General features: G+C 39.3%; 2 protein-coding genes across 3 annotated transcripts; one reads left to right on the forward strand and one right to left on the reverse strand.

Annotated features, from left to right (window-relative positions):
* Positions 1-6,848: 6,848 nt before the first annotated feature.
* zgc:92594 (uncharacterized protein LOC436996 homolog) lies at positions 6,849-14,817 on the forward strand. Its single transcript, XM_066661348.1, has 7 exons — positions 6,849-7,005; positions 8,197-8,869; positions 10,419-10,514; positions 11,094-11,327; positions 11,832-11,854; positions 11,949-12,094; positions 13,395-14,817. Exons 2-7 carry the CDS (start codon positions 8,246-8,248, stop codon positions 13,577-13,579), a joined length of 1,308 nt encoding a protein of 435 aa, XP_066517445.1. The 5' UTR covers positions 6,849-7,005; positions 8,197-8,245; the 3' UTR covers positions 13,580-14,817.
* LOC136687108 (NACHT, LRR and PYD domains-containing protein 1b allele 2-like) lies at positions 14,817-22,050 on the reverse strand. Of its 2 annotated transcripts, XM_066661350.1 has the most exons (9): positions 21,072-22,050; positions 20,953-20,990; positions 20,614-20,684; positions 19,807-20,021; positions 17,235-17,378; positions 16,998-17,136; positions 16,837-16,869; positions 16,668-16,697; positions 14,817-16,103 (listed from the first exon to the last, which is right to left on the reverse strand). In XM_066661350.1, exons 5-9 carry the CDS (start codon positions 17,322-17,324, stop codon positions 15,844-15,846), a joined length of 552 nt encoding a protein of 183 aa, XP_066517447.1. In that variant the 5' UTR covers positions 17,325-17,378; positions 19,807-20,021; positions 20,614-20,684; positions 20,953-20,990; positions 21,072-22,050; the 3' UTR covers positions 14,817-15,843. The 2 variants fall into 2 exon arrangements, with proteins under 2 accessions (XP_066517447.1, XP_066517446.1); XM_066661349.1 differs by having other exon boundaries at positions 20,953-22,050.
* Between the last annotated feature and the right edge of the window lie 340 nt (positions 22,051-22,390).

The following is a 22,390-nucleotide window of genomic DNA, read 5'->3' on the forward strand; positions in this document are numbered from 1 at the left end:
TAACTCTCGTGTTTTCCGTGACGTGCGTTTGTTCATTTCCTCTCGCGGGTTTTTGGATTTTCTTCTTCTCGCATTTCACCCGCTCCACACACAAATGCAACAACCTGATCCACAAATCTGGCCAGCAGGCGAACAAGCCACCGCTAGGTGGCACTGCTGTTTTCTTCAGTGTCTCAGAACTGACCTGTTTCTCTCAGGGCCGCAGCGAAACAACCCTCTGTAGGCGGGACTATGACTCCATTGGCTGCCGCAGTAACTCTGGCTGCTGATTGGCTAAATAAAAGTGATGACCAATGACAAGCGCATATTCTTTTTCGGAGCCGTGGGGTAGCTGCCCTCCGGCTGAGGGACAGCATTTGTTTGAAACAAATCACCAGTTTTAACGGTCCAATCTCAAAATTACATATCAGTCCTGTAAGCAACACGGTTTAAGTCCAAATACGGGGTGATTTTAACGTATTTTATTTGACGACCCTAGTCTGCAGCGAAATTAGGGAATTTCCGTTAGATTTTAACGTCGTTAAGTTTAGGGCACCTTCAGAAGCATTCCCCAGTGATCCCCCTCCTACTGTCTGTGATATGAAGCTGAATTCAGCGGCTTGGGGGCTTTTTGTTCGAACTTCCACATTAAATGCTGCGCAAATTCTTCTCCGTTTCAGTTGGCCCCCACATCCTAAAACAACAGCGACACCTGGCGGTGGCTTGTTCTCCTGCTGGCCACATTTGTGGATCAGGCTGCATTTGTATTTGGAGCGAGTGAAATGCCAGAGGAAAGTCTCAAAATCCAAAAACCCACGAGAGGAAATAAACAAATGCACGTCACGGAAAACACGAGAGTGACGTGATCCACAAACGCAGATTCTACATTTTACAAATAAACTTTGAATTCGAGACTTCGACTTCACAAATATATTGAATGTAAATTTAAACAAATGTATATATTTTCGCATAAAATTGTGATATATCTATGAAAACCAAACACATGTATTTATGAATGTAACTGCATTTGTACAAATTGCAGACAGTGAGACACAGATTGGGATGTGTTCATTTGTGAATAGTGAAACATATTTCTGACTTGTGTTTTATTTGTGGATTAACATTTACACATTTGTAAAGTATTTTGAGACTAATCTCTCTCCATGTTGCATGATCTTGTCCTTTTCCTGGGTTGAGGCTTAACTCTGTGCACAAAAGCCCTGTTAGGTTTTTAGTTTCATGTGGTAATTGATAAACAGTGTCAACAGCAGGTTTATTGGATTTTATTTAATAATTTGCTTGAGTGTCACAGTCACACATCTCCAGAGACCTGGAGGTTGTGGGTTCAAGTCCCGTTCTGGGTGACTGTCTGTGAGGAGTGCGTTCTCTCTGTGTATGCGTGAATTTCCTCCGGCTGCTCCCTTTTCATCCCACTGTCCAAAAACAGTAGGTGGATTGGTGACACAAAAGTGTCTATAGGTGTGAGTTATTGTTTGTGTGTGTGTTTGTGTGTCGTCCTGTGAAGGACTAGCGCCCCCTCCAGGGTGTGTCCCTGCCTTGCGCCCAATGATTCCAGAAGGGCTCTGGACACACCCTGACCCTGAACTGGGTAAGGGGTTACAGACAGTGAATGAACTTGTCTGAGAATGACATGTGATTTTGGCCACGGCTATGTGCACACACAACAAGAGCCCACTGTCCCACTTTCAGCTGGATGTGCGCTGTTCCAAACTCGCTCAGCTAAAAACGAATGGAGTCTCGTCAGATTCACTCCCTCCAAACTGTGGTTGTAACATGGAAATAATGAATGAACAGGAGAGATCAAACACGTGTCCTAACTCATAGCCTCTGTCATGTCTGTCTGAAAAGGATTATTAAATTGAGGGAAAAAGTTACTAAATTGAGGGAACAAATTAAATGTCTAAATAATATTTTTCCACCATAAGACTTCAGGGTGTATATTGGTGTTCTTAGTTCCCAAATTATTAAACAGTGTACATTAAAGGAAAAGTTCATTAATTATTATATATATTGGCCACTAAAAAGGTAGTAACTACTAAATAATTCAGGATTAAACCCCTCTAATTCTTTCCATTTTTAACTCTCGCTTACCTGGTTAATACTCAGAACAGAGGGAATGTGCACAGAGTTCAAAATTTTAACTAATGGTCTCTATTTTTGTATTTCTCTCATGAAGGGATTTTGAAGATAACTTTTGACCAGTCGAGAGTTCACCTCGGAGCGCAGACCTGATAGAAGGTTACACTGTTCCTTTGCAAAACTTCAAGAAAATACCAGTAGACACCCATCTTAGAGACTCTCTGTCCACGCTTGATGTTGTGTGGTCCAACAAGTTTGAGGGTGTATGCTTCAGTTCAGAAACTGTCAATGAAAAGGAATCTGAGTTTTACAGAGGAGCTCCGCCGCAGTGGCTCAACTTCTACTGGGCTGAAAAAGAAGGGTCGCCCTTAGTCAAGAGGGACATGTATGAAATATTAAAAAAGGAAATAAATAAGTGCAAATGCAAAAAGTGGAGCATCACTCACATTGACTTATTCCATCAACCGGGAAGTGGAGGCTCCACCCTGGCCATGCAGACCCTATGGGACCGGAGGAATCAGTTCAGATGTGCAAAAGTCTTAGATTCCACAACAGACATGAAAACTGTCGCGAGGCAAGTGTTGCAGTTATTTCAAGCAGGAGGTCCAGAAAAACAGAACACCGTCCTGCTCCTTCTAGACAACCTTTATACAAGTGACTCCAGTGACGATGCTACAGTTAAGAAAAACCTTGAAGACAATCTCTTCAATGAAATGAAGGCAGGAAATGTCACTGCCACTGTCCCTGTCGTCATCATTTTAAACTGTCGGTGCCAGCTGACGAAAACAAAAGAGAAGACACTGTGCACAAGCCTTTCAGAAAATGAAAGCCAACAATTTAAGGACAAACTGGAAGAAATCATTAACAAATATGGAGAGAAGCACACCCAGTTCCATGCCTTTAACATTCTAGTGAGCAATTTTGATTTGTCAGTCATTAAAGAAGCCTGTGACACTCTGAAAGCAATTAAGAGGAGGAAGAGGCCCCGCAAAGAACAACTCTGGGCGTATTTGGCACTGCTTAATTCATACGCCCCTGGCTCTTATCTCACATATGATGTATGCTGTCAGTTTCTTCAGAAAGTAAACAGAAGTTTTGACACCTTCAGTTTGGAGCGAGAAATGCAGCCTTTCACAAGCATACTGGTTACATTCTCTGTCCAAGTGGGAGAGCACAGAAATGAGGTAAGACATATACGAATGGCACACCGCTTGATCGCTGATGAGTGTCTATGATTACTGATGGAAGTTGGTGTAACCAGAAGTAACATCACAAGGAATTTTCTGTCAGACATCTGCAGAGACTCAGTGCCACTGTATTTGGAGAAAACCATTAAAAATATACTCACAAAGAGGGAAGTGAAGCAGAAGGAAAGTGAAATGATGGACAAGTCTGAAATTCAGGAAAAGGAGACATTTTCCAGACTGATCCAGGACATTGAAAAAAACGAAGGGACAGTTATGTGCACTTCAGTTTTCGCAATGCCTTCCAGGCAGTTTCAGAAAGATCCATTCTTCCCACAAGCTCTAGCCCGTTTCTATTACCTTAGGAGGGGTGATTACCAAAGAGCTCAATACTGGGCTAAGACAGCAATTGAAAGAGATTACAATAACTCTTTCATTAGAGACACACTTGGACAAGTGTATAAACACCGCCTTCAAAATCTTATCAAGAAAAGAAAGTACTCAGCAAGAAATATCCTGCAGATTGGCAAAAAAGCAGCCAAGGCTTTTGAAGATGAAGCAGAGGCTGCTCTACGAGAGCAGGGGCCAGAGATGAAAGAGTTTGGTGTGACAAACACATCCACCAGGTTCAACAATCGGGGCTATTTTGGCTACATGCAGGTTGCAAAAAAAATATTTTATCATTTGAAAAAAATTAAGGTGGTCTGGTCTGAGGTTCTCACAAAGCAAATCTCCCCACAGGCCTTTTTCAACACTTCCTCAGGGGAAAACTGTGGACAGTTTGAGGCTTTCCTTATGAGCCTTAGAGATCAAGTTGAGGACAAGGCTGAGTTTTTCCAAAAGTATTGTGTGTACTCAAAGCCAAGCGTCGACAAAAATGAACAAAATTACTTTTGGACCACAATCGAGGAATGCTACCACAACTATGTAACCCAAAACGGGGAGAACAAGACAGACATACAGATACTCAAAGAAAAGCAGGTAAGCACTTTTGCAGGACTGCTGCATGCCCTGGACACAGCTTCCTGTGAATTAGACTGGGAAGAAATCATAAACCTAATGGAAAAAATTCACTCACCTGGTGATGTTGATGCTGCCCAGAAGTATGTTCTTGCAAACATCATCTTGAGTCAAAAAAATGGCACATCTGAGTCGCTCAAGTCACTGAAAGACCTTCAGTCCATTCTGTACAAATTCTGGGATGATCAAAAAGACCATCGAAGTCCAGAGTTCTACTTCTTGGTCCTTTTGCTCTTTTGGCCTGGTGGGGAGCAGGTTGAAGGTAACACCCCAGACATAGCAGAGTGTGTCCAATACATGTGCAAGTCCTTCAAGAGAACGTACCAAAATATATTTCGCTCTCGCTATCTGGTGCCCCTCTTTTTACTTAAAGAAGGAGAAGGCCTTCAGAAGCTTGTCCATATATCGCAACAACACAGAGGTACTTTTGAGCTTGATAAAGGAGATGAATGGTCTGAAATTCATCGTGTGCAAGGAGTGGTCCAAAGTTATAAAGTATTTGCTGTAAATGGATCCCAGAAGATTGAAGTCTCCCCCCAGAATCCAGCCACTGTTCATGGCCAAGGAAATGTCTCCTTTAACCTTGGCTTAAACATCAAGGGACCTGTTGCTTACAACATAAGATATGAGAGTTAAAACCACAGCTCTGTGCAAAATTCAGAGACTATTCTTTGTCTGCTTCTGTAGGTATTAGATGTAGTACAGTTAGAGTATAGTATAGTACAATGATTCGAAGATACTGGCAAAATGGGATTCGCAAATGTCTGGTTTACCGCCAAATATGCCGTGATATAATAAACTGTATCTAAACCTTTTATCTTTGAGAGAATTTTGGTTAGATTATAAAAGGGAATAGATTAGAAGGAATAATATTAGTCACATGAAAGTTACAAAGCAATTTGAGGTGACCACCCCCAGACCCAGATTATGACATCACTGTGTATGTTGATTATGAGAGTTAGAAAATGCAAGAAACTTCTAAAATCGAACTCTGGAGGTGCAGAAAAATATGTATAATTTTAAATCTAATGTATTAGGAGTGTTTTTACATATTTTATATAACATTTTCCTGTTTTTTATAGAACACAGGTACATGGTGCACATACTACTGTACTTACTTTTTACGGAACATTAATATTTAAAATGTGCTTATGGCTATTTGACTGATAGACTGATGGAGAAGTAGAATGTATGTGAATAATCGTAGTCTTTAAATACTAACTTCTTGTCAAAACTTTTGATGCTGTGGATTATGAATTATGTTTATATTGCAAGTGTATGTGCAACTGAGTACCACATTACTACTTTATTAACCACATTATCTGCAATGTAGGGTAATTTATGATAGATATTTTGATGTATACTACTACCGGCATTTTTAATAATCTAATTACTTTTAACTTATTTTTTTTGTGTGTTTAGTCAGGATTTCTTTTTGTCACTAATATGATGAACCTATTATAGTTTTTGTGATTGTATTTGCTACTGTATTTACTAATATATAACACAGGCTTAAAAAAATAAAGGATCTTGCATGTTCAGCCTCAAAAATGTGTTATTGTGTGGTGAATTTAATTGGAATACTTCTTCAAAATTATATCAAAGATTTTTGTTGTTTGCAAAAATTTAAAAAGTTTCTATATTCTAAATTATTTAAACAAAACTTTAGTAATCAATACATTTGTACTCATTAAAAAAGGGTGGCCTTGCGCCCAATGATTCTAGTCCCAGGACACGTTTTATTCCAGAACGAAAGGGAAAATGATATCTGAATACCCCAGCAAGTAATGGGTGAGGAGGCCTATATTTTAGGCTGTGTCTGGCCGCCATCTTGAAAGCCTCCATAATGGATCAAGTTTTTCCAGTGGGAAGGTGGTCATGTATCATATCAAAGAAGACCATAATTTTCTCAGATCATTTTTTTTAAATATCTCTAGTGGTTTAAAAGTTATAAACTCAGAAAGCTGCCATAACTGGGAACATTCCCTGTGATGCACAGCTTTCTGACGTGTTCAATGTGTTCAAAGGTTTCATTTGAACGTTATTTTAAGACCCCTTACAGTGAAAATCAGGTTTTTAACATGTTAACGTGTGTATATATATATTAATAAAAAAGTCAGTGCTTAGTATGTCTAATTTGAAACTGCAGACTCGATTTTAAGCAGTCTAAAATGACAACATTCAGACAGCAATACTGGGGGACTGAGTGGAGACTGAATAATTACATATTCACAAATGTGTGTGCACTGAATGAAGGTGTGTATAGTATGGAGTTAAATCTTAGCCACTTTTTTTCTTGAAAATAAATTCTACGTCTGTAATTTTGATGAACAGATATGAGTTTGAGGGGCTTCGATGACCGAAGGGGCAACTGCTATCTTCTCAATACAAAGTTATATTGCAACTGCTTTCAATTAAAAACATTATTTCCCACTTTAAATCCGGCAAGTCCCGCCCTCCTGTTCTACGATTGGCTTAGTATCTCACTCTCCTTTGATTGTCACCAATCATTACACAGGCATCAAACAATGACAGTAACCAATCAGAGGACAGGAAGGCGGGAACGGTCAGGAAACGGGTGGAGAAAAAAAATAAAGCATAGCGGCTGTAAATGCGTCATTGCGTTGCGTGTTCACGCAGCTGTCGCCTCCGGTTCGTTACTGGTAAAGCTTAAGAATTTGAAGATAACTGAACTTTTAAGCAGGGACCTGAGGTTCTTAAGGTAAGTTACGCTTCATGGTGTACTATATATTAGTTTCTGTATGTAGGTTATAACCTGCTCGAGAAATTGGCGTCTCGTTCGCTTGTCCCTTGTGGATTTTCCGTTCCACCTTAAACGACTCGCTAAAACAAATAGCTACACCTGCTGCTACGTTTAAGGTGGTAACTGAATGTTCGAGCGAGAACCGGGCGAAAAAGTCCGTTTCAGCGACGTTAGCTTCTTGTTTGATGCGGTTAATTAGCTAAGCTCACTGACACGAACATTTCAACGGTTTTCTTTCATATTCTATAAAGTTCTCTGTTAACTGCGGAATGACGGTAGATAATATTGGGGATTTGACAAATCTGTATACGCCTGCTGTTTTGCATTTAAGCTTTTCTGTGGCAAAAAATAAATTATTTGTTCACCCTTGTGTTCCCAATGTTACAGATATGAATTAAAAATCTATGTGTAAGCTGAGGTGAATTGTCCGTCACATTGAAAAACTCTGTCTGTCCCGGGTCCCTAACTGCACTTTATCATGAAGTAAAATGATTTGAATACCACGTTTCCCAAACTGTACATTAAAACCGAATAACACTAATGAAAACTAGCTAAAAAACCTAGTATTTGAAACCCCCTTAAACGTCCTAAATGCCATTAGTGAAACGTTAGTGGTGCTTTTGTTTGTTGTCTCATTTTGTCCAGGACTGTCAGGGCCTTTCTGCTGTTCAAAGTGTACTGTTGTTTTTTTCAGTCTTTGGCTTATCACAACAGGAGGAGAGAAAGAATGAGAATGAATATGTAAATCATGTGACAGTTGATCTCACTTTCGATTCTAAACTACACTTCATTTGCACACACCCTTTTCTGTAAGCACCAAGTTATAAAATCCACCGACGTCTAAAATATTCTGCTTGGTTTTAAGTGAAATTTTGTGATGTTGAAAAATGTACAATTTCACGTTTCTGTGCAATCTTTAATGAGTTTAAGTTATTTTTTCCTCATCTGCAACCACTGAGAAGCATTGGAAATACAGTACCCCACCTCTGCTTGTTAAACTAACTGTATAAAGAATGTACTTGAGTTTGCATGTTTATCTCTGAAGAAACTTGTGCCAGGATAAATTCATCCCATTGCTTTGTGGCCACTGTGTGTTATATAGAGAGCCAATTTGGGATACAAGTATAACAGCCTTTCTTTTGATTACAGAGTCGAAGAAGGGGCCTTGGGCTTGGTTCACTCTCATAAGCTGCCAACAATGGCCATGGCTGTGGAGGACACCAGTGTTTTGGAGGAGGAGCTGACCTGCCCTGTGTGTCTGGACCTTTACCGTGACCCCCGACTCCTGCCGTGTGGTCACAATTTCTGCTTGCAGTGTCTTCGGCGGTTGAAAAGCCGCTCTGAGCGAGGACGCCTGCGCTGTCCCGAATGCAGACAGAGCCACAAGTGCTCATCTCCGTGGCAGAAGAATTTCAAACTTGCGAACATCGCAGATGGTTTCCGGCGCCGCGGCCGAGCAGAACAGCCCACGTGCGGCTTAAAGAGCACCCATCAGAAGATGGAGGGAGTGCGCTGTGATTACTGCTCCCCAGAGGCTGCAGATTCTAGCAGAGGGTTTATTGCTGTGAAGACGTGCCTGAAGTGCGAAGTGTCAATGTGTTCAGAGCATGTTCGACCCCACCTGGAGCTCCCCGCCTTCAGGGAGCATCCGTTGGTGGAGCCACTGCAAGACATGAGAAAGAGGAAGTGCACAGAGCATGAAGAGATGTTCCGTTACTACTGCGTGGATGATGATACGTTCCTCTGTAACGCCTGCACCATCGAGAGACACCACACCGGACACTGCATCAAAACGCTCAAGAATGCCATGAAGGATATGAGGGTAGGACAGTTATAATACAAGTACATACAGATCCTCTTTACTCTTGATATTACCCTTCACCGTGTGTGATATATTTGAGGAGCAAGTCATTTTCATTACCAAGAGGTAATAATACATATGCAAATTAAGTTAAGGTTACACATATTTCTGTCTCTTTATTTCATTGTGCACCCGAAATTAAATTGATGAATCAGATTGCTTTGTAATTGCTGAAAGAACCAGTTTATATTTCATAGGGTATGTTCAAACACCGGGGGGCCCATATTTAACATGCATTTAGTACAGAATTGCAGGCCACTGACTTTTGTGCATGAATTTGATAAAGAATATTTTTTTCCAATATTATAAAATGACCATTGCAGTGAATAACTGCTCTAAGAGTATGTTTGACCGTGTAAATAGACTTTGTTAGAAGAAGGGTACCATCAAGGATAAATATTTCGCCCGCCTAGGGAGTGAGTCCTTGAACCAGTGAGCAAAAGTTTGCTAATAGTATATGAAATTAGTACTTTGATTATATAATGTGTTAAATAAGCAGGTATCGTTCAGGGCCTATCACTGTAGTAACTAAACAGTATCTAATAAAATTATCTAAACACATTCACTTCAAAAAACATGGTTACCTCTTTGTATGTTGCAAATGTATATAACACACACTCGTTCATTTTCTTTTGGTTAGGTGAACCAGTGTGTGTTTAATTGAGATATAGAGGGGGGGGGGGGGTTTGAGCACCGCTAACACACAGGCAATTAAACAGTTTAGCATAGGAGGCCACCTTGGTTAAAAGCTTGTTACCTATCACAGTGGCAACAGTTGATCTGATGTGTATGGGCCACAGAAACTCCCGTACTTCTTAAAATTTAGCCTGTTTTTCTTCTTTATTTTCAGCCTAAGGTCTAATGTAACTCTCATTTAGCAGGTTTGGTTCTGTTACTACAATGACCTCTCACCTCTATTAAAGTTAACAAAATAACAAAAAAAAAGAATACAGCAGCCTGGACATTCACTGACGTGGACTGAAGCGCTCTAGAAACCAGGAGAAGAGCAGAGCAGTTTTTGTGCCTGCTTTTGTCTATGGGTAGATCCCATTGTAAGAGCTTAGAAGAATAGGGTGTATAGACTGGTGATAACACTGGTATCAATGAAATCTTATCAGCACACCCCTGTATTGTCTTACATTTTAGTACTTTTATTTGAATGTAATTGTCCTTTTCCTTCTCATAAGACCATTACTAGAAATGCGGATTACAGTAGGGTAGTTTTGAGCAGGCAGTGTTCGTTCTCCTGTGGGCGTCAAAACATGACAAAGCATCTGTTCTTACTGGGTTTTGTCCATTGAGGATTCTGGATTATATCAACAATTTGTATCAATGTTTTGCCATGAAATGGATCCAAATACAGGAACTAAATATGTAGTGCAATATTTAAAGGTTTAAAAAAATATATATATATATATTTATTTATTTTTTTATTTTTTTCAGAGCACCATCTGTGCACACTGAATGCAATTTGTCATTTCTTTCTGTTTTTTTTATTTGTGTGTGCAAGGCCTCTCTGGACATGCAGTTGCAGAAGACAGAGCGAAGGATGAGGAAAGTTGAGAAAAACCTACAGGACCAAAATGAGGTGGAACTTCAAAGCAAGGTACACTCACATTAAAACATCTCTCTCTCTCTCTCTCTCTCTCTCTCTCTCTCATATATATATATATATATATATATATTTATTTATTTATTTATTTATTTTTTCTTTCTTTCTTTGCCCTGATGTGAAGGCCCTCTGTGCACACTGAATGCAATTTATGTCATTTCTTTCTGGTATTTTATATATCTCATGTCAAGCGATTAAAACCTATTGTCTTGATCTTATTGTAAGGAAAGAAAGCCATAAAGCCTCTTTCTCAGAGTCAACTAGCATTTTTACTGAAAATATACATTGGGATTATTGCTACTGCTGGGTTTTATAGAAAGTAAAAAGGAATCTGTTCATCTGGAGGACTCACATTTTCATGATGCAAAAATTGATGAGAAATTACTATATATCTCCATGTAAAATGATTCAACTCCCAGTAGTATTTCTGTCCTATTTAGTGCATAGGGTAATGTCAATTCCTAAAGAAAATTATACTGGTAAACATTTTCACAAACTAACCAGTTTTTTTTTGTTTTTGTTTTGTTTTTGTCACCCACCCACCCATATTACACCCCTTTTTCTTGGCTTTAGTCATACATGGAGGAGGCTGAGGAGCAGTTGGATGTTGTCAGAGGGAGACTGAAGACGCAGCTGGAAAGGTTCTTCTCCTCACTGTTTGAAAGTGTGTGCAGCCATGAGGCAGAGCGCACCCACAGTGTGCAGCAGAACTTGACTCGCATCACTGAGGACCGCTGCCGTCTAGAAGATGTCCACACAGGCATCGAGCGGCTGCTTCATGAGCATGACCCTTTCCAGTTCATCCAGGTCAGTGACTCATACACACACACATACACATCATCTATAATTGAAAGCACAGGACAGTGACTACACAAACAATAAACAGAGGATAATGACTACCGACCTGTTAGATGGGTTTGTAGAATAAACCGATATAGCCTTCATACAGTATTAAGAGAAACCTAGGGCAATTACATGCTCTATTGAAGAACAAATTTGCGATAATGATGGGTTTTCTTTAATAGAAAAGACTAAACTTTTGACTGAATATTAATTTTGTCAGTTGAAAGTATTTATTGGAAGTATAGTGTTTTTATTTTGCAGTGCGTATTCCAATTTACTTTGAATATTACTCAGAATGCTTTGTGTTAATTTTGAATCATTTTATTATGACAGCCTTCAGGGAAAGTTGTAATATTTGTGTTCATTTATTTTGGAAAATCTCTTCAAATAAATATTAGAATTAATTATCTTATAGAGCTTTGAATGTTCCGTGTCTGTTGTTTAATATTTGTAAGTTCTGTTTTACAGGAGTACAAGTTATGTGCCAGAAGGTACGAGACCATTTCAATCAATCACAAATTATCTCCATATCACATATGGAAAAGAGGCATTTTGAATTAATGTTTATATTTTTGGATGTCTCAGATACCGCAGGCTACTGAGAAAACCACTGTTTCTGGCAGACAGCCAGCATAGAGATACAGACTACCTAGAGACAACTATGGAAGAGCAAATGAAGGAGTTGTTGACAGACATGGAGCAACAGATCATCTCCTTCATCAACCATCTCTGTAAGTTGGCCATCTACACGAGTAAATTTTACAGTGCTTTGCTTTTTAACGTGCACATGACGTTCTGTAAAACCAGAAGGTAAACCATATGGACACTGACTGCACATTACCTTTGTAACATATGAGGGGGAGTCAAAAATGATAATGTTCCAATACTTTACCTTGAGTCTCAGAAAAACATTCCCAGTGATGGTTTTCTTGGTCAGCGATTTGAGGCTGTTTCCATTTCATACTTTGCCATTTACTCTCAGGCTTGTAGTGATGAATTAATATCTGGTCACCAGCAATGCTTCTTTTTAAGAAACTTTCACCTTCCTTAGTGTGGTGTTCAAAATTTTGTTTACTGGTGTCCAAACGCTTGTTTGTGCCATTCTGTGAATTGTTTCAGAACCCATCTCTCACACAATTTTCAAAACCCAAGTTTGGAGTGTAGATCATTTTTGGCTCAGACTTGTGTTAACTGAAGATATCTAACTTTATGGCAGAATACTTTACGCAGGATGTTTGATGGCAAACAGTACTATGGATTTAAAATGCAATGTGAAAACATCTAATATAGCACTAACATTTTATGACATTTTTGGCAGCGCTGCCTGTCTGCTTTGGGGAGTTTACAGCCAACATGTTAAAATACAGATTTTATTCCCTATTCATAATTTTTAAAACCTTGTCTGTTAAGTGAACAGATACTGATCTGAAAGATGTTAGAAGGCTCAAGTTTTGATGCTTGTGCATAATGCGAAATTCCTGAAGCAATATAACTTGTTAGGTTTGGTGCCACTTTGCGTGCACAGGTTATTATCATTCTATTACTTAAATAAGGCACAATATTGAATGCTCAACAAAATCAACTGAATGATGAACTGCCCTTTTAAGTCTTTTAATCCCCTGTTAGGGATGTTTTACCTTAAAAGGCAAGGTAACTAAATAATTATACATTTCTGAAAAATGTATAGCCCCCTCCAGGGTGTATTCACGCCTTGCGCCCAATGATTCCAGGTAGGCTCTGGACCCACCGTGACCCTGAACTGGATAAGCGGTTACAGATGAATGAATGAATGAAAAGTGTATAATGTTGGAAATATTTTATTGTGGAATACAAAGAAATGGAGGGAATTAAAGTGCATAAGTTTGTGCTTGTAGATATATTTGCAACTGTCTTTCTCTTGTCCTTTTTCAGATTTGAAGTCCCACTGTTTCTTGGCAAGAAGCTAGAACCCTGATATATTTTAAAATATTTGCCTTTCAGACACATTCACTTCAGCTTAAGGCATAACACATATGACTCTCTCTCTCTCAGGTGCTGATGATGAGGGTGTGGAGGATGAAGATGACGGCGAAGAAAATAACGAAGATGGCAGTGAGGAAGATGTGGAGGAAGAGGAGGAGATGAGGAGCGAAGGAGAGGAAGAACAGGACATCAGCGAGTCAACAGATGAAGATTACAGTCCTGAGGATGACGAGGAGGAGGATGAGGATGAGTAAGACATGAATGTTGCACATGTTGCTTTGCACTCGTTAGCACTTTTTGTATTGTTCAGAACAACTAAATGCCTTCTCAGCTTTGTTCTGCTGTGTGTTTGTTTACAAGAAACCTGTTCATAAAGATTAATATCATATTTCTTAGTGTCAACACTGGGGAAATATGCAGGCATGTACTTCCATCTGGCCAATAGCAAAGTCTACGCACTTGTACTGTATCTCTTGAAACTAGTTCAGTGTTGTGTTGATATATGCATGCATGTAGGCACACATGCATAAACTTTTAGGTTTAAAGATATATAAATAAATGGAAATGTTTGGGTGCAGCAAATAAATAAAAATGATGTGTGTTTATACCGAAGTGAAAATAAGTACTCCTCCCCTACATCAAAACACTTTTGCATGTTGTAAGCACAATTAACACTTATTTGTAAAATTTAACAAACGTAAATTAATAAAATATAAGCATTAAATGGAACCTGCACAAAAATAATCTCTCAGCAAATGAGCAGTGATCTAAGCTGACAATAAAATGCCATATTTACCTTCCATATAGAAGATAAAGTAACATTGAGCCTAACATGTCAGTATGACTTTAAAGTTTTAATAAAATATGTAGTTTGACATTGCTCCAGTTTACAACTGAAAAGCTTGGTGCGATAATACCTTGAGGGTATGTTTGTCTATGGACACTTTTCCTACACCTAGATTAAACTTGATCATTGAGTTAAAAAGAAATTACAATTTTGATTCATCATTGGAATTGTATTACAAGTCCAGTCTCAATGTCCACCGCAGCACAGTCTGTAGGATGTTGCATTTCTCATTTCGGTGATCAACTGGGTGTTAGTTATACCCTCATAGAAGATTTTGACAAATCAAACTCTGCCGAAGCCTCATGCCCAAATCTTCCTGAGATGAAGCCGAGGTCCAGTCAGAACGGACAAATGTATTTACAGCTGTTTGACCAACGTTTGACCAAGAGAGGAAGATAATCGCATGTGAGTAGGAATGCATTTAAGCCAAATGTATTAATGTCATTGAGCTTATATGTTTGTCATCTCTGATAGTGCCTCACTCTGTAGGTCTGCATGTTTTTTGACATCGCCAAAGTGTGGATTTGGAGGAGGATTGCAAGGCTTGGGGCACAAATTGACAAACTGCTCATGACCAAGACTAGGCTTAATCAATTTCCAGGAAACCAGGCCTAACCAAAGCCCTTATAAACTGCTGTGTATATAGTCTGTTTCTGTACATAATGTTTCATAATGACTACATTTCTTGAACACCTTTTTTTAAATAATATCCTCCTTAGGTTAGAACTAGCCCTAATATTGTGTGATCTCAGCAGTAATGTTAATGTCTCAGGGTGAGAGTGATCACTATAAACATTTGCACTGGAATTTTTTTTATTATAATATTGTGTCATTAAAGATTTTTTTTTTTAATAGTAAAATGGGGGAGATGAATGAATAAATAAATATTTAATTCCTTTAAACTAAATCATAAGCAAACCATGTTTCTCATTACTATTAATTTATTACACTTCAGTTTCAGCAAAGACAACAAATGGATTTAATTGCGTTTTATGCTTTAATAATTTTCAGAATGCATTTTCCAGTTAAAGAAATTTTTAAAATTTGCTGCGTGAACTACTATGTAGATGGGTTTACTATGTAAACTGCTTTGAAACAAACACTTTCTCTCCATGTCGTCCGTATTCTTACGATAAAGTAAACATATGCCTTTAAAAGTTTGGCTTCATGTAACTTAACACTGTTAGAAAAATGTAAAGTGCAAATTTCACATTTTTGTTCTGTCAACTGTAGAAAAAAAAGCTCAGTTTTTGGCAAAAAATGTATTTTTCAAATTCAGACTGAGAAAAGAAACTACTATATGCTTCATTTACAGGTAAGCCCATTAGATGGATTTTGACTTTTTACAAATTTATTTATTAATTCTGTAGTCTCTCATACAGTTGATGGACCTGCAACACTCATACTCTGAACAGAGGTTATGGGGGCAGCGACCTTATGCCCCTCTAAGCGTCAGCATGATGCCTTCACTGGGCAGTAAGTGTTCTCCAAACATACTGAACTGTGAAATGTCATGATGCCCTTACTAAGAAAGCATGTACTAGTTTTGCTTTTCCCGATGGGTGGTGTCATATGATTGAGATATACATGGCGAGTGGTTGGAACTGTCACTGACTAAAACTGAGAAGGAAATATATCTTAAGTCCTCAGTGAATATCACCACGTCTCAAGTCAGGAACGCACAGACCTCTGCAGTTCTTCAACAAGGCAAGGCTCATTCTTCTGAAGACTCTTATAAAATGTCTCCTTTAACTCCTGTCCTCCTGTCAGAAAGGAGTAGAGCATTCTCATCTGGTCCTGTGTTGTTGCACCTTGTCTTATTACAGAATACTTCTCATCTCCAATAAGGAGTTTTAGATCATCTGAAATGGGGCTAACTAATGCAACCCTCTGGATCAGCTCATTCATATGCTTATCCACAAAATGAACCACTGAAAAGAGAAAGGGATATAAAAATATATAAACATTGATTTATTTATATATGTATATATAGCTTGTACTCATTAACTGTTCTAGCCTCTCTTTTGGGAAGGTTGAAGACTAAATACTGGAACGAATATGACATTCATTAAGCAAAAGCTGTCTTAAACTGATGTTGCTACTTTAGTGGTAACTGTAGTCAATTGTTAATTTCTACAACATCTGACTTGTGGGGAGTTTATAATCTACTTCACGTTGCTAAAAAGCATCTATTCAAGTGATTACATTTTAGTTGGTTACAATTTATAAACACAAACACCATTTTGGATAATCATCAACTAGTTGTAACAGGAAAAGGGCATGAGACTTAATGAATATGAATATCTGATGAAGCTGACAGGAGTAAGATGTTAATGTTGTTCTTATTTTATAATTATGTTTAACATTTAACATTGATAACTATTAATAAACTTTTTAAAACAACAAAACCCCTTTTCTAAAGGTTACTATTGTTTTTTTTTTTGTTTTTTTTTTTAATTAATGCTGAAAAATACAAATTTCATAGAATAGATTACCATGTGAACTGGAAGATATCCTTTGTAAACCTGCAAGAACAAACACAACTGTAATGGACCAAGAAAATGACTCCCATGTGATAGAGGAGAATATATTTTAAAAAACAAACAAAAAATCATTTATCAGCAGAAGTCAACATTTAGGTATTTTAAAGTTTTATGCTCTTACTTGACACACATTTGGGCACCACACTGAAATCATCTAGAGTGACCAAAATAAACAAGTACGTTGGGTGCAAAAATAGAAGAAATTAGTAGGGGTCAAAAAGTATCTTTAAAACACAAAGTTTGAGAACCGGACCAGTTTAAAAGGCTTAAAAGGTCACCTACTCTCGCGGATTGGGGCTTCCCAAACTTTTTCCCAAATTTTATTGCTCTTTTCCATCATCAGCTGCAAGTAGAAGTCTTCTTGTGGGTTTTTGATATACACCTCATAGAAGTTTGCAGCAGAGCCTCTCAGTTTTAAACACTTAAAAATATATATATAAATACAGAGACAGAAAAATAGGATAAGAATATAAATTAAATAAATAAATGCATCCTAAATTGTTACAAACTGGGAAATACCTCAGGAGTTATTTCAGAATCGAAGCTGGCTTGTTTATTTTTCTGTAATGTTTTTAACTTGTACCAGCTGTTCATTTGGAGAGAGGACATTGGTTTAGGCTTTAATATTTTTACAAATGTGCTACTCCTCTCTCTTTCGACTGCCTGCAAAAAAAATCACAATTTGATTATTGCAAGTGATATACACAGTTCATCTTTTAGCTCACTTCAGCTTAAACTATATCTTTAATGTGATCTGACATTGAACAGGCCTTTCAGTTGTAGTCAAGTCAGAGTTCCTTCATAATTAGAAAAAAGGTGCAGCATTGGTGTACTTCTATTTATTGATGTACACACAATATGCCTTCAAAGAAATAACAATTGTCTTTCATTCATAAATTCATTAATTATTGGCAGTAACTGCTTATTTAGATTAGGGTCATGGGGCATCCAGAGCCTACCCTAAATTACTGGCCCCAAGGCAGGAACACCACTGCCTTCTAAGCAGAAGGCTTCAATTCCCTGCTCAAGTAAGTGCACCACAAAAGATCAAGAAGTCCTTGGGCAGAACTCCTGACACTTTATTCACTCTCCACTGTAACCTGTTTATACTGTAAGACAGAAGTGGTACCCTCTTATTGATGTGAATGTTCAAACCCAGTGAATGATAATATCCTAATAAAGCTTAACTCTTTCATTTTTGAATCGTCTGGAATTAGATATATGTGCAGAGTCAGAGGTGCTGACAAAAGGCGGTATATTAAGATGTCACAGTGAGCCTTGATCCGAAACCCCTGTTTAATAAGGACTCCTTTTGGGGAGAAAGTGGGCTGGAGGAGGGTTGCATGGAAGCGGGTTAAGCTGCATTTCTCAAAGATGACACCAGCATCTGTGTTATGAAAAACTCTCACGACATCATTCAGAGGTGATTCTGAACCTGGAAAACCCACAGAAAGGCAATAGTGAAATTTGTCCATAGAACTTTTTTTGATACAAAGGGTCAAAATGAACCCTCGTGTCACGGGTTAGTATCCCTGACATATTGTGTATATATAGTCCATCCATCCATCCATTATCTGTAACCGCTTATCCAATCTTGTCACTGGATGGCATGCCATACATAACTGGGTGGTACCTTTCTTGTCACTGCAGTTGTATGCCTTTATGCTTTTTAAGGCACACAAATCCATTATACCCTGTGTAAACTGAACCTTTCAGACCACTTTTGACGGTCTAGTTCTATTGCTTAAACTTTAAACAAAAATGCACTTATACACTAAATGTATTTTCCAGAGGGTGCAGCTATGCCAAAAGTAATGGAATAGCAGTAGGCAAATTGACTATATAGTGGCGTTACCTCAAGTACAGCTTGGGACCACCCACACCATTATAAGTTGTTAGGTGTTATCTTTTGAGTGAAGCTGAACACTGGCCAACATGATCATGATGGTGGGTGCCAGATGGCTGGGACATTTCCTAAGTTATTCCTTGAGCCACAGTGTCACGTGTAACGTGAATATGCCTTTGAAGGCATTATCATCCACAGTGGACAGCGCAGTGGCCACACATGGGTGCTTAATTATTGTGACTCTGGTAGGAATCACATCCATATTCAATGCAGCAGGCTCCATATGTATAACCTGTAGATCAAGTCAGCTGTCTTTAACTTCTATGGGATTAGGGAGCACAAGACCCACTAGAGTGCCTCTGTTAACATCACGACCCTGGACACTGTGCCTTATCAGGGCTTGTGAGGTTGCTATCTTGACCCTAGAAGATTGGGAACATGTGGAGTGCTTCGATGAGTCACAATACCAGTGGTTTCGGGCTGATGGTATTGTTTGTGTATGGTGCAGACCCCATGAAGTCATGGGTCCCCAGTTGTCGAAAAGGCACTGTGCAGGATGGTGGTAGTTTCATACTGGTGTACTGTGTGAGCTAATGGCATGGTTTAGATCCACTGGTCCAGTTAAACATGTCATTCATTGAACTGTGTCCACTGCTTGCTGACCATTTCTAGCACTTTATGGACTTCATGTACCCCCACAATGATGAGATATTCCAGTCGGATAATGCACTGTATATTGCGCCAAGTTGTCCAGAATTGGTTTGAGGACTATTTGGGTGAGTTCAGATGAATGATGTGGCCTGCATGTCCCCCACAACTTGAACCCAATCGAGCATTAATGGGATGTGATGAAGTCCATTTGTATCCTACATCCTGCACCTACATATACCACGGGGCTGTATGTGGTTATCCAAATGGCACGGCTCATTGTACGTCTAGATGTCTTCCATCCATTTGCTGCACTTCAGTGGGCTACAGGGTGTTGCCCCTAAGGTAATGCCACTTCACTGTCAATGTACATACTGCTGTCCCATGACTTTTGGCATGTCAGCATGTGGCCAATAATGTCCATAATATTCAAAGAATGTAACAAGTATTATAAGATTGAGTTATAAAGCTCTTGATCAAGGTGTATGAATTATAAACATGACTGGTATGGCACTAAAAACAAATAGTGAATATATAAATTTTACCAGAACAACAAAGTATTGTTGCATTTGCCTTTTTGCGTTTGATCATTGTTACCTAAACAGAGAAAGTGTGGTAGATGGACAGAGTTCAGCTTTCCTCTGATGACAGTGATGTCAATCATGGGTCCACAAGGATGATACTGTTCCTTTTGCAGGACATCCCTCACTAGTTCCCAGTTACTCCAGCAGTACTCTAGCTCCACGTCACTGGAACTTTGCCAGCAGAGACCAGTGACTATGCACTTGTAACTCCCTGGAGCAGAAGTAATCCTGGGGAATCAAAAAGAAATGAACAGAATATGTTTGAAATGCAGTCAAGACGTTAGTAAAAATGATCATCAGTTTCTTTACCAGTTTAAAAGCATGAACCAATGTGCATCCCAAGTTGTTATGATTAGCCTATGCAGGCGTCGTTATGCCACACTAGATCCATTGCATATTCCACATTGGTTGCTGTGCCATATTTTATCGTTCACAATAATATTGTCATCATATTTAAAACGAAAAAAAATCAATATGTGATATTAGTGATATTCTGACTGGTTCCGTAACGATGTCTTGATGTTACCCATAATACACCATACGTACTTTACATGAGTCATTTAGCACCGTGAAGTCTCAGTGTATTGTTCATATCACCAAGGATATTGTTATCACCAAATACCCTGAAATATTGTGATATTATTTTAGGGCCATATCACCCACCCCTACTGTTTGCCACAGATCCAATGTTAAATACCTATTGATTAACACGGATGAGTTTGTGTGCATCATTGTTATTTCTGGAAATGTGGAAATGGAATTGGGAGAAAATGTAGCTAAAACTAGAGACCATTACAAGCATATACCAATTGAACGGTACCTGTACTTTTTACTTTCATTTACAGATAAAGCCACATCTTCAGGTACAATGAGCTTCCATTCTGTTGTGTCCTGGGTAGCATAAAATAATACTTGGTTATTGTTAATAATAAATATATTAAATGTTAATGTAAATCAGTGTCTGCTAACAACAGGTGAAAATGCTGGAATCATTGTTAAAATGATGTGCAATTATTTTTCTAGCTGTACATTAAGTTAATCATTACATAAATAGTTTTAGATTAAGCTTTTTATTGCTATTGTTGCCAAAAAAAAGATATACATGTATAAGGGGACATAATTTTAAGATTTAAATTTATATTTAGGATTGAGAGCTTACCTTGAGGCTGGAGCAGGATGTGCAAGTTATTTGTGTCCCTAAGATCATTTTAAAACATCAGTACAAATAAACAAAACAGAAGCTAAATCAAATAATTATCTCCTGCTAGTGTTACTCACACCAATCTGGAAAACTCATCTGAGGGCATGTCAGGAATCACGGAGCGGACTGACGGAGCGGACGCATTCGCTAAAGCACAGATATACTTTTATTTACAAATACTAACCAAACAAAGAGACATTAACAAAAGACAAGAAACGGGGAGCCAAACAGGCTAAACGGGACACGAGGAGCAAATCAGGGCTAACGGGACAGACAGACTAAAGAACGAGACGACCGGAAATGAAACGACAACGAGAAAACTTACAGAGACAGACTTGATAACACGACTGACATGAGAAAGAACCAGAGAACACGACAGACTTGACATAATACAGGAACAATAGAACAATGACCAACAAACAGGAAGTGTAGGAAGGGGACTTAAATACAAGACACTGACGAGACGCACCTGAGACAGATAACGAGAAGGACGGGTTAACAGATGACAGACGAGGAGGCGGGACAAAGGCGGAGACAAGAACATAAACAAAACAGAGCCATGTGCAAATAAAGCACATGGCGGGGACAACAGACTGACAGGACGAAGGCGTGACAGATGCCCCCCCCAAGAACGCGCAACTCCCGGGCGCGTACTCCTAAACCCCCCAGGAGCTGGCACAGGAGAGGGCACGGAAAACAAGACAGACTAAGACAAGACAAGGAACCAAGTGAGACAGGACTCAGGACAGGACGGGAACAGACACAGGAGCTGGGGACACGACAGGACTGAATATATGAGACGGGACATGGGACATGACAGGAGACTGACAAAGGGGAGCCACAAGAGACGAGAACGGACTGGACAGGACAGGAGTGGACACATGGGACTTGACAGGGTTTTTGACATTGGACATGACACTGGATGGAAACAGGGACTGGACAGAAGACGGGACAGGTGACAGGACTTGGTGCTGGGACTGGACGGGAGCAGAGACTGGTGACAAGACACTGGACAGGATAGGAACGTTAGACTGGACAGGGGTATGTGACTGGACCGAAGGCAGGACAGGTGACATGACACTAGACGGATACGGAGACTGGACATGACTAACAGGGGACTGAACATAAGACCGGACAGAGGGTTGGAACGGGGACTGGACAGGAGACGGGACTTGAGACTGGACAGGGGTCTGAAACAGAGACTGGACAGGACTAACAGGGGACTGGACATTAGACTGGACAGGGGTCTGAAACAGAGACTGGACAGGGCTGACAGGAGACTGGACTGGACTTGGTAGGGGAACAGGGACCAAGACGTTTACGGGGACAGACATGAATACAGTAACAGGGACCGGGACAGACACAAAGGCAGACACGGGTAATGGGACAAGGACAG

Source organism: Hoplias malabaricus, chromosome 2, assembly GCF_029633855.1.
Source record: "Hoplias malabaricus isolate fHopMal1 chromosome 2, fHopMal1.hap1, whole genome shotgun sequence".
NCBI lineage: Eukaryota > Metazoa > Chordata > Actinopteri > Characiformes > Erythrinidae > Hoplias > Hoplias malabaricus.